The sequence below is a fragment of the Oryzias latipes genome, chromosome 5 (assembly GCF_002234675.1).
Source record: "Oryzias latipes chromosome 5, ASM223467v1".
Classification (NCBI taxonomy): Eukaryota; Metazoa; Chordata; class Actinopteri; order Beloniformes; family Adrianichthyidae; genus Oryzias; species Oryzias latipes.
The window spans coordinates 3,926,346-3,938,464 of NC_019863.2; the positions used below are offsets into that span (position 1 = coordinate 3,926,346).

At 41.8% G+C, this 12,119-nt stretch overlaps 1 protein-coding gene across 1 annotated transcript; it reads right to left on the reverse strand.

Moving 5' to 3' along the window:
• Nucleotides 1-1,839: 1,839 nt before the first annotated feature.
• Nucleotides 1,840-11,699, reverse strand: pa2g4 (proliferation-associated 2G4). The gene is made up of 13 exons (XM_004085446.4): nucleotides 11,481-11,699; nucleotides 9,881-10,009; nucleotides 9,673-9,778; nucleotides 8,898-8,967; nucleotides 8,729-8,821; nucleotides 7,363-7,426; nucleotides 7,210-7,288; nucleotides 6,533-6,611; nucleotides 6,312-6,445; nucleotides 6,109-6,203; nucleotides 5,903-6,030; nucleotides 5,776-5,829; nucleotides 1,840-2,896 (listed from the first exon to the last, which is right to left on the reverse strand). Exons 1-13 carry the CDS (start codon nucleotides 11,560-11,562, stop codon nucleotides 2,834-2,836), a joined length of 1,176 nt encoding a protein of 391 aa, XP_004085494.1. The 5' UTR covers nucleotides 11,563-11,699; the 3' UTR covers nucleotides 1,840-2,833.
• Between the last annotated feature and the right edge of the window lie 420 nt (nucleotides 11,700-12,119).

Genomic DNA, 12,119 nt, shown 5'->3' on the forward strand with positions numbered 1-12,119 from the left:
TTGCATCATTTGATATATGAAAACAATTTACTCAAAAACATTGCAGTAAGCTCTAGTTTAGAAAGCAAACATTTGATAATGCTTACCTGCGCATGCGCTTCTTTCTCCACTAAAGAAGAAAAAACAAGTTTCGTTACAATGCTTAGACACGTCAGACACTATTTAATCACACACTGCACTGTTACTATTGTACAATGGGAAGCCAAGTTGATGCTATACTTTAGCATGCAGAATGTCGGGCCTTGCGTGAGATTTACCATGTTTACGAATTCTTATAATGCTTAAAATTAAATCCCACAAGCTCCACGTTTTGACTTAAGATTTAGCATTTTAAGTATATACTCGATATTAGATGTCCTGCTAAACCAAGACCCTGGTAAATCGCGCGTGCTTAAGGAGCGCGGGACGCTAGGAAGGAAGCAGCGTTCTGGCAAAGAGACGCTTCTATCCTTGATATCCAGGTGTGGGTCCCTTTTCTTACCTTGGCTCTCATCGTGTGGAGAGTTTTCTGTGAACACAAGCGAAATAAACATACATCAACTGTGAATCACTAAAAATAGCTGAAGATTAGACTGGATTCAGTTTAGGAGAAAAATGCATCCATACCTCTGAGCGAGAAGAGCAACGGAAAGAGGATGTGACGAAGAAAGACCGCGCATTATATAAGCACGTGACGTCACAAACACGCGCCAAAGTTTATTGTGATTTTTTTTTTTTTAACTTTATTGAATGTAAAAAAATCAATACAAAACAATGTTGAACAGTGAACAACAACGAAGGAACAAGCCAGGGGGTTTATACATTTTATGCATATATATTGAAACTAATACACAGATCTAATGTTTTGATGGCGTTCTTATTATCAGAGTTTCTTATTGTCTTAATGTATTGTTTGAACTCATTAATAAAGATTGAGAAATGAGGGGTATGATTGTTTATTGTGAGAAATGTTTTTCCTTTTTTTTACGCTTTTAAAACTTAATGTAAAAAGCCTTTTCCTATTAAAATGGTATTTTTTGGTGTTTTGAACACGTTCTTGTAGCATTTTTCTGATGGTGGAGGACATATATAAAATAAATTAAGCTTCAAAATTCACTTATTTCACTTCTAAGTGTTTCTTTATTAAAATCGTGGTGAAACAGGAGCAGAAAGGAAACAAAATCTGTGTAAAAAAGCCCTAAGTTGTGACAACGGGCGGATCAAAGTCTCCCTGCTTTGCTCCATTCTGATGCATCCACTTGAAGACAAATAGATCCAATTTTTGATTGAAAACTGCATAGTCATATTTAAAACACCACTGAGAACCGTTTTAAAGTAGATACAAAATACAACTAGGAGTGTGACTTTAAACTTACATATAAAATTTTCATATGAATTTTTACATTTCACATTAAAATGTGTTTATTGGCTGTTTGACATTTCTGCCGTTCAACTTTTTTTTTGAATAAACAAAAATATTTGAACTACTGGCTAATTTAAAAAAAATAAATAAATACATTCCTGATAACAGTGGGCCCTGAATCTATATTCTATAGAAGTTTGTACATGAAATTATTTAAATTATTCCAATTCTTCTATCCCAAGAAAGGGTCTGTATTTCTTTTCCCAACGATGCTTTTTGTATTTCGTCTTATATTTTAAAAAACGTCGTTTTCAGAAGAAAAAAAAGACTGCTTCACAGTTTAAATTCAGACAATGTTCAGCAATAGTATTTAAAAAAGAAATGTATTTTTGATTATGGGGTTAAAAACATTTCATAACGAAGAACATAGCAACCCTAAAAGAGGCTTTGCATTAATAAACAATGTTAAAGTAAAAAAGAGAGAAGAGAAACAAAAGTTTGAAAAAAAGTTCTTTATTTGATGTAAAGTTCTATGGCCCAGTGGTTTCTGCAGGATGTAGCTTTCCCACCATGAATACTTCAGGGCAATTACAACCTGTTCCAGGGGAATATTTGAACATAGAAAATCATTTTAGTGGTTCAACTCATCTGCAGACAGAAAATAATCACAGAAGTCTTCATGCTTCACAAATTATGCTGAGGGGACTTTCTTCAGAACTGAAAAACTATCATCGTTATCATTCCAAGTCTATTGGCAGTAAGAGTAGCATCTTCTTCCCTTAAGTTATGCTGATGGTTGGAAACATAATTTTAGAGTTACTGCTTTAAAATGTCACATCTGAAAAAGTTATCAAAACTTGTTGCAATAGAAATCACAGATTTCCAGCACTAAATCAATTTCCTATTTGTTTCCAATTGCAATGTTTTGAAGAAACTCATACTTGTCTGGATTTCTGAAAGAGGCTCACACATGTTCACCAATAGCCCTTACCGCATAAAACCAATAAATGTTCAAAAAGTTTTTAAAATCACCATCTCAGTAAATCGATCGCAACGTACTCAGAAAGATAAAATAATGATCAAAATTTCAGTAATTACTCAGGGAAACTAGTTCCATTTTAAAGAATGTTTTAAAAAGAGGAAAAAGCAGAATTTGTATTATAGCTGTCAAAGAATTTGTCAATTAAAAAAATTAAAACTGGAATGATCATTTCCACTTGGCAACAGACATTTTAAAATCCAATGCAAAGGTTTTAAAATTCTTGGGTGAAAAGGCAGCGGTCAAGCATCACCAACAGTTCAGGCAGTAAAGGTTCAATCATCCATGGAGGATGGTTGGAATTCAGAATCCGGACATCTTTATGAATTCATCCGTTTCACTTGTCACATTAGCTCAGTTACCAATACAAACAGCCAAAAGTTGATAAAAAAATTGTTTTTTATTCATTTGGCTCCTTTTCCGGGGGTTTTGAAAATATAAAAAGGCAGTTTTTAATCTACAGTTTCGGTGTCTTCCGTTTGCTGTACAGTTGCATTTTCTGCTGTCTTTGAAGCCTGAGGAGGAAAAATGAGAGAGGAATGATTCAATAGAGCAGGGAATGCATGCTGGGATCATTAATCAGCTCTTTAGGAACATCCATCTGAAATATCATGCTACAACTGCCACAGCGCGATGGGGAGTCATAACCACAATCTTCAAGATTAGCTGCCACCATCCCATTATTGGAAAAATTCTGGGCGCGGTCATTAATGTCAGTCAGGCGGGGGTGAGGTCACTACTGAATCAGGCGTGCACAGCGCGGTGGGAGCTGGAACGCTGCCCGGCAGCAGCTCTGATTGGACAATAAATGCTTCCAGAAGGAGGATGTTCATATCAAGTGCCACTGGCCGTCCTCTTCTTCTATGATTATTGCAGGAGCACAGCGTTCTGTCGTTTTTGTACTCTTCTCAGCATCAATCACAGTTCATCAAGACGCAGGTCTCAGAGTCGCTGTGGTGCCATCAACCCCATCATGGGTTGTGTGCAGCATCAATGCTGTTTCCCCAGTTGGACCCACGGTGGGCCCAGGGCTCCAGACTGCGACCAATTGGTCGCATTTTGCGACCAAAATTTGAGAGTGTGCGACTGAATTTTACATCCAGTCGCACATGTGCTACCAGTAAATTTGCCTCCCCCACCCTCCGTATTTTTTTATACATTAAACGTGGAAGGGGCACGTCAATGATCTATGAAATAATCAATGAGACGCGAGCGCACACGCACGCAGGCAGACACACGCACTCGCGCACATACTCATGAAACGCGAGCACACACTCGCGTGATGCCTGTGTGTGAGGCGGCCACTGCGAATGAGAAGAATAGGGAAAGCCACTGTGAGTGGCTAAATGCGTGTAGGGGGAGGGGCCTAGAGATAATAGAGCGCGCGTAAACATCTGTGGGAAGGAAACGGAGACAAATATCACAACCTCATCATGTGCGTCTGAGCTATGAGCAAGCGAACTATTGAATCGTTCTTCCGACCTGCGGCTAGTGTACCAGTGCCAGAGTGTCCAGCGGGGGTCTCAAACTCGCGGCCCGTGGGCTATTTGCGGCCCCCAAGATGATATTTAGCGGTCCCCGCCTTAATATGAAAGTTTAATGTTACTGCAGGCCGCCAGTTTTAATGAATGAAACTTTCATTGTGGTGCACGGAGCTGACCAACCAATCACAGTGGGGTAAATTACTTTTGGGGGCGTGACAATGACGGGGCTTGAAAGCAGGAAACCTGACAGCCCCCTCCCTCCCCAGACCACATGAAAGAGTTCCTTACTTTCCTTTTTAGAACGTATCTATTCGCTCGTAATTTTCTACATACATGCAATCCGTGCTGAACTTTTCTCTGGGTCGCACAGACCCGGTGGAAGGTTTAGGCTTTGGTGACGGTTACGGCGGCGCATCAGACGGTTTATGCGCGGCTGTTATTACGGCAGCACACCGCTCCCGCGGGAGTCGGGTCAGCTGAGGAGAATAAATGTCCCACACGTACATGCGTGACAGCAAACGGGGCTTGAACTTTAAACATGTGCGAGCAAAAACAACATTAGTTTTAGACACACTGAAAATATGTGGGGAAAATGCAACGATAGACGTGTTTGAGATGAACCAGCACCTCGCCTGGATCGTTTGTGTGTGTGTGTGTGGGGGGGGGGCTGTGAGATGAAGGCGAATCTGCAGCGAGACTGAAGGAGGACAGGAAGATGGAGTTGTCCTTAACATTCAATTTAGTTTTAATATTCTTCTCCCCCTTAGTGTGATCTGTGTTATTGTATATTTTATGATTTTTTTAATGTTTTGTGATGTATGTAGCCTTTTTTAATGAATTGGTATTTTAAATTATTTTAATTAATCACTCAACTACAAAAACCATCAGGACACATGTCCCACAATGCATTGTTTTGTAGTCTGTAGGGCAGCTTTCAGTCAGTTCAGTTTCCAGCTGTGTCCGGGTAGGTTTGACCCTTGCTCCCACCCCTTTCTCGCAATATTTTTGTGATGATTGACAGTTGATGTTGGAGCAAAAACAAAAATATATGTCACACACCAGGTGATCTGCGCAGCGTTGAGTCCATCAGGGTGATCTCAAACACGCTTATTGTGCATCTTGGCTGCACCTATTTGGTGTCACAAAGATAAATTCCCATCCGTTTTCTTTACTATTTGTACTGTCGTGACAGCGATGGTGCTGTCAGTTTACCTTGTTGCATCTTCAAAAGTGCAGAATAAAATGTGACACTGAATTTGAAACAGCACATTGTAATTTCTGCATCTATTATTAAAGTTTTTATTAGTAATACAGTGGAAATTAGTAGATCTGGTTAGCATGTTGATTTACGGTATGCGCCCCTAAATTTTCTGGTTGTGCCCCTAAAAATTTCAGTTAGGGGCCACTGTGCTCCTAGTGAAAAAAGTTAGTCTGGAGCCCTGGGGCCGGTTTGCCAGATTGACGTCCGGTCATCGCAGGGCCCCCGGCCAACGTCAATAGCCCGTCGAGTGTTACGATATCTAACAATGGGACGGTGGCAGTGGGACAGCAGCACAGGGGCAGTTTTAAGGTAGTCTGTAATCCGCCGATCAGAGGACTTATGGGACCCTGGAGACCCTTCTATCAGTCAATTATTGCGCTGCGACCCGCCTGTGGCTGGACGGCAACCGCAAAACCTCCAAATGCGCCCGGGGGGCCAGTGACCGATGTCAGAAGTAACCATCTGGTCGCCATGTAATTTCCACTTTTTGTTAAAACCTCCGCCGCCACCATGCAACCTGTTAAAAACCGCCTCCCGATTACAAATGCTGCTGCGTGACCACCTGCCGACTTTGGGGAAAAACGCACATTAAAGTCGCCGCGTTGGCATTTTGGGATATGTGACCGTAGTCTCAGCCATCAAATGTTACCTTCTTTTTCTTTTTCTTCTGTGTCTTGCGGCTGGCAGAGCTCTGTAGTAAAGTCTAGAGGAGACAAAAAATGATTTGTTGTAAAATAGACCTCATTTCTCTGGAGGAAATCTCCACTGAATCTCACCTTTAGCTCAGGGTCCTGAACTTCATGCTCTGATTTGTAGAATTCAGAGTCAAAAGGTCCATTAGTGATTCTGTGAGGTCCGTTTGCCATCAACAACACTGTGAATTTGAACTGAGCAACAAATTCACCTGAAAAAAGCCACAGAGGAGCAGCTCAGGTGTGTGAAAAGCATAAACCCTATTAAATAAATGTTGTTCATCACTTACCTTCTTTCTCATGAAGGACGCTGAAGGGCTGTAGCAACTCATGCTTGGTACACTCCACCACTCCAAGGCGGGCTTTAGCCTCATCCTCAAGCGCTCTGTGAAAACGCGACTGTTAGTAAAAGCTTGATCCACTTCATCTTCAGCCTGATCCGAGTTCATTTGTCCGTAGTGATGGTGCTGAAAGTAAAGAGTTAAATTCCAACCTCAGAGTGAAGGGCATGGCATCGAACCGCCGCTCCACTTCACTGAAGAAGGTGCGAGAGGTCTTCATCTTTAAGCCGTATTGTTTACTAGGGTCCCTCTTGTAAATTGTGGTCCTGAGACCCGAGTCTCTTGCCTGAAATGAGGTTAAACACCATAAAATGATCTGCTGCACTTCTATTTAGTGTGTTTCATCAAACAAATGGAGAAATCTTCCACCAACCTTTCCTTCTCCTGTGCTAATTAACACATCCACAGCATAAACTTCATGCACTTCAAATTCAGCCTTCTCATGGTCCTTCCTGACAAGGTGAGAAAAAAAAGATTAACGATAGTTTTACTCAGGATATCCATATTCATCCATAAATCATGTTTGAATTTCATTCCACTTTATTTCCAGCGACTGCACTGTGCTCCGTCGCTACATTACGGTTCACCTTTCAGTCTCACTGTGTGGATTTTTTTCAGTGCAATTGCGCGTTTTTTTGTATTCTGCATCCTGATTGGCTGTCGATTTTGTCAATCAATCTCCTCTGGGCCGTGTCGCCTATAGAGAATTTGATCAGTTTGCTACATCTACGTAAATCTTTGATGGCGATCAGATCTTTGGTTTCATCCTGTAATCCTGGATTTATTTTCTATGAAGACTTGAATTTTGAGAGTTTAAACAAGTGAGAAAAGTGTAAATAAATAAAGCGTGTGAGGAGCTTTACAGCCTCCAAACATTTATAATCCTACTTTTAGAGTTTCCTAATAGCGGGTTATCCTTAGGAAGAAACTCCCTGATAAAAGGAGGGAACACTGTATTAAACAAATATGAAACGGTTGCTGTCATTCCAGGATGGAACGGACTCTTGTGAGTTCATGCTACGTTTTGAAAAGTAAAAACAACACTAGTACCTTTGCTGGTCAGTTGGGTTTTGAATGATGGTCTTCTCTCCATCTATGATGTGCTGCTTCAATTGATGAGACAGCATTCCTATGAAAATGTAGAGCTTGAGTCACTTTACTGTGGAGGAGGCATGATCACTTAAACCTCTGACAGAAACTCACCTTCAATAGGAGTACATTTGAAAGACTGCGCAATCTTGTTCCAGGCTTCTGTCACTTGAGTATTCTGTGTACCAAAAACCAGATCAACGTATTTACTCCATTCATAGTGTATGTAAAAACACAAAAGGATTTGCTCTCATTTAAATAGCTATAACTTCACATACACATGGGGGAATGTTTTCCAACTGCAATTTATATTTAAACCATACAAATGCACTTTAGAGAACTAGAAAGTAGGTTACTACATAGAAATCCACAACCCTGACACACAAACTAAGGCCGCATTTCCAATGCATGGTTCAAGCGACCCAATTCCGACTTTTTCCTCTCATGTGGCACAGATCGGATATGACCGGGGAACGTGTAAGCAGGACAAAAGCGCATGGATTCCGATTTTCTCAGATCGGATTCAGGCCTCACTCATATGTGGAAATAAATCAGATATGAATCGGATACGTGCATTTGCGTGTGCCATGTAAGCAGACAAATCTGATATTCCCCAGTAAATGCGAGTCGTACGTCAGTGACGTCAACTCAGGACACCACCAACTGAGATCACATGACTTCAGGCTTCAGACCGTAATCTGAAACCGATGTTATGTCCGGTTCGGTCCCGGTCGGGACACAAACGGTAACTAATCAAGCTGGACACCGTTGCTATGGAACAGGCTAGAAGTCGTTTATTTCTTTGCTGGGGGCGTGTATGATGGGGACCGTGCGTATTGTGTGTGTGTGTGTAAGGAAAGGAGAGGGGGTGTGAGCGTGGAGCGGGGGAGTGTCGGAGAACCATAATAAAAAGAAGGTGTCTCCCCAAAAGATCTGTTTTGGAGTCTTTCTTAACCCACTCTGGAGGCTGAGGGTTCAGAACGGGAAAGTGAACCCCTAAGTAGAATCCGCCTTCGGCCCTGGAGAAAATCTCCTGTGCGTTTCTGACCACGGTCGGAAAAAGAGAAGTCATCGCGCGGGAAAGGTTCAGCACTTGGATCAAACTGTTAGTACAGCACATCTGCAAACACTTCTTCATTCAACCCCCCCCCCCCCCCTCTCGTTCACCTGCCTCATCCAGGAGCGCCCAAGGCAACGCCTCCTTCCGTCGCTGCGTTGTCTCCATGACAACCGCAGTCACACGAAAGTCCGAAGGAGGTCCGCGGAAGGCGGAAATGCTGCTACGTTACGTAGTCCTCAGAATGTCTACGTTTGATAGTTTCAGCATTGTATAGTGTAAATGCAAAAATCGTATACGGGTCACTTTTAAAAGATGATGTAAGCGGGTCGTCAAAAATAATCGGATATAGTCAGAAAATTGGATTTGGGCATCAAGACCTGCAGTGTAAATGCAGCCTAAACTACAGGTGAACAAGCATACCTGGTTACCAGGCTTCACCAGACGTAAAGCTGCTTCTGCACACAGGTGAGCAGCTTTGATGACATCAGCTTTCCGACCTGTGGCAGGTTGTTCCTGGAAAAAGAGAAGAGGACCCACATCAACCAAGAAGACGAAAAATTAAGTACAAAATCTAAGTTCTTGTTCTCACCTTGCTGGCTCCCACAACAAAGCTGTGAGCAACATTGGCAATGAAGCCGTCAACGTGAACCCCAAGATCTCTGCAAAACAAAAACAAGAGTCATAAAGATTCAAAATAAAGGAACTTAGACATTCAATTTAAATGTCAAATTAAGCAGCACCTACACATGAATGGGGTAAAAGGAGACTAATGGAAAGGACAGAAGTTTGGAGGCTAAATTATAGGACTAAACAAGTCTGAAGACATTAAAAACACACTGAGGAAAAAATTTTTCTTGGTATTTTTAACATGTTCCTGTGTCATTTTCATGATGATGGAAGACACAAAGAAAATTAAGTTCAAAATTACTGACTTTTTATTCAAATCGTTGTGCATTTGGAGCAAATGAAAATTTGCGGTTTGAAAGAGATTATTTGTGACGTAGAAAACGTGCTGGGCGGGTCGCACGCTCTCAACTCGGCATAAACAGAGAGCTCTCAGCCTCGGTGAGGGGAAGGGAGGTGGGGTTGCTCTGTACCAACAGAGGAGAATTTTTAATGAACTACTTGCTCTGTAGAAACTATGTCCTAGAAAATGAAAGGGGTTTTATGATTTGGGCTAAAAAGACCACTGGGAAGGTCAATATCTACTCAAAAAAGCACTTTATATAAAAAAATGATTGATTAATTGAAGCTGTATCACTATTAAAAGTATTATGTAGAAAATAAGAGCAAAAAAGTTAATAAAAAAATTCTAACAAAAGCTCAGGAGCAACTCAAAGAACCTCAGGGAGGGAGGTGCCTACATTTTGACCAGATCTCCATCTTTAAGGGTGTAGTCGGGGTCGCTCTTCAGCGGGGAGAAGTGGCAAACACAGTTATTGACTGAGATGCTCGTGGGAAAGGCAATACCTAAAAGAAGGAAAAAACCAAAAGATTCCCATTCAAGAAAACAGCTCTATACTGTAGTGTCATATTTGTGTGCATTTTGCTCTGTCCATCTTAGCAGCTCACCTTTCTTCATTTCCTTCTCCTTCTTGAAGACCTTTCCAGTCTCAGCCATGATGTATGCGTCACCTTTCTCGCACAGGCTGATAACAGACACGCCTGGTTTTGCGGCCTCCATCACTAGACGGAGAGTCTCTGGGATGACATAAACAGGACATGGTTAACAATTTGGAACAGGGAAGAAAATGTAGTTCCTTGACACATGCGTTACAGAAGAAAACAACCTAAATCACTAGAGAGGATCTCATTAGTGAAGGATCGTTTTTGGCTCTGCAAACCAAACCTGGACGGCAGCATGTTGTCACATTTCACAGCATAAACAAAATATGAGCGATCAATCTCCCTGTTTACGTGACAACAACCCTTATGGGATCCAGATGACCCCACTCTTACATTGACGTGTTCTCCCTACCATGACAAAGGTGGATAAAGGTGGAAAGATTTCATGTAATCCATGGACACCAGTGAAGATCACAAATCATTGAAGAAAAAAGGTTCAGAGCACTGTCTAGTGGGTCTAGATGACCCAACTCCCAGCGTTAATGAGCCTTGAAGGCACGTTAACGCTGGGAGTGGGGGTCATCTGGACCCCACAAGATAGCACAAGGACAATGACTAATGACAATGGTGTTGATCCAAGTTGTATGTGAACTTTGACCCAGTTGTTAAAAGCCGATATTCACACCGAGCTTTAGTTTGGGAAACTCAGAGTAATGAAACCTGTTCTGACAGGAGTTATAAATATTGAAAAATGAAGCATAAATGTGAGATTTTTGTAGTTTTCTGACCACAAATCACATTTTCTTTTTCCATGGTTTATCCCAGGGATGCGACTTGTGCCAATTTTTTTCAGGAGTACACCAAAGGTGCAAAGCTTGGTATTAGATTCCAAGTCGAGAAAAGTCAGGTTTAGAAATGGAGTTGTAAAAAAACAAAAAATTCAGGTTCAAAAAATAACATATATCACTTATAAAGACAACATTGTTTTAACCTGCAAAAATAACTTATTTACCACTGCTTGTTGTCCTGAATAATCCCTTTATTGAATCATTTTTTGTGCCATAGGCTATGAAATCTTTTTTAGAATACTTTAATACTTTCCAAACCCACATTTTCCCAAGTCGATCTAATTTTTCAAATATTTCTTCAAGAGTTTCTCTTCAAACTGGGAGAAATTGTTACCCCCCTGTGGGTGTTTCAATAAAGAATATTGCGCTATGGTAATTTTTGTTCCACAAAAACAGAACAAGCACAAATACAAGCCTTCAGGGCGCATTGCATTTGCTTGGTAGTTGTAACAGATAGTTAGCATCCACTTAACTGATTTTATCGTCTGGAACAGCTAGCTCTTTATTTAGCATTCCATGTTAGTTTCTCAAAACAAAATAACTTAATTAGCATGTCTGACGTCAGCTTTTGCTAAACTGCCCGGCTAAAATTACCGGAGCAGTGCCGGTTAGCTAGCACGTTAAGCTAGCAGCACAGGGTGTCTGGAATGTGGAACCACATGGCTGCCGCGGCTCTAATGTGGCGAAGCCCACGTTAGCTGCACGTCAGGCCGACGAGCGAGGACAACTCATCCACACCGTGATTCTCAGAAACTCACGGTTGGCGATGTCACCACCCATCTTATACTTGGTGACGACCAAGTCCTCGGCGATGGTCTGTTCCTGCTCGTCGTCGGACATCTTGGCAGTGAAGTTTCCGTCGTTCAACCAACGTCCCAGACCAGCACAGCGTCGCCTCTCCGACGCTCGCCTTCCTTCCTTCAGACAACCGTTGTCTGCCTGCTGCTCAAGCCAGCGCGTGCCGACCTCCAAGCCCCTCCCCTCACGCTACGCTCGTTACGTCACAGCAATCCCGGCCCGCCAAAAAGTGGATGATATGAATGAATTTTATTGTAGAGTAGATCAGTTGAGTTTAAATGTATGTATTTATGGAGCCAATACGCCAAAACGGACGGCGCAGGAACTCGGGTAAATATGGATTCATAAAACGACAAGGAATTCTCCGTCCAGGAGTCTGCGACCTTCAAAACTTAAACAAGTAAGTTATTGGGAAAGGGACGATTCAGATCAGTGGCGGTTCTACACCAACTACACCCCGGGCGAGTAACACCCCCCTCCTCCCGCATCTTTTTGTCATCATATGTTTTTGTGTTCCCTATCTTTATTTGGTCATTTTACAGAAAAAAATGCACGAATTTTATAAACTCATATTCCAGGGAACTCAGTTGCACAGGGAG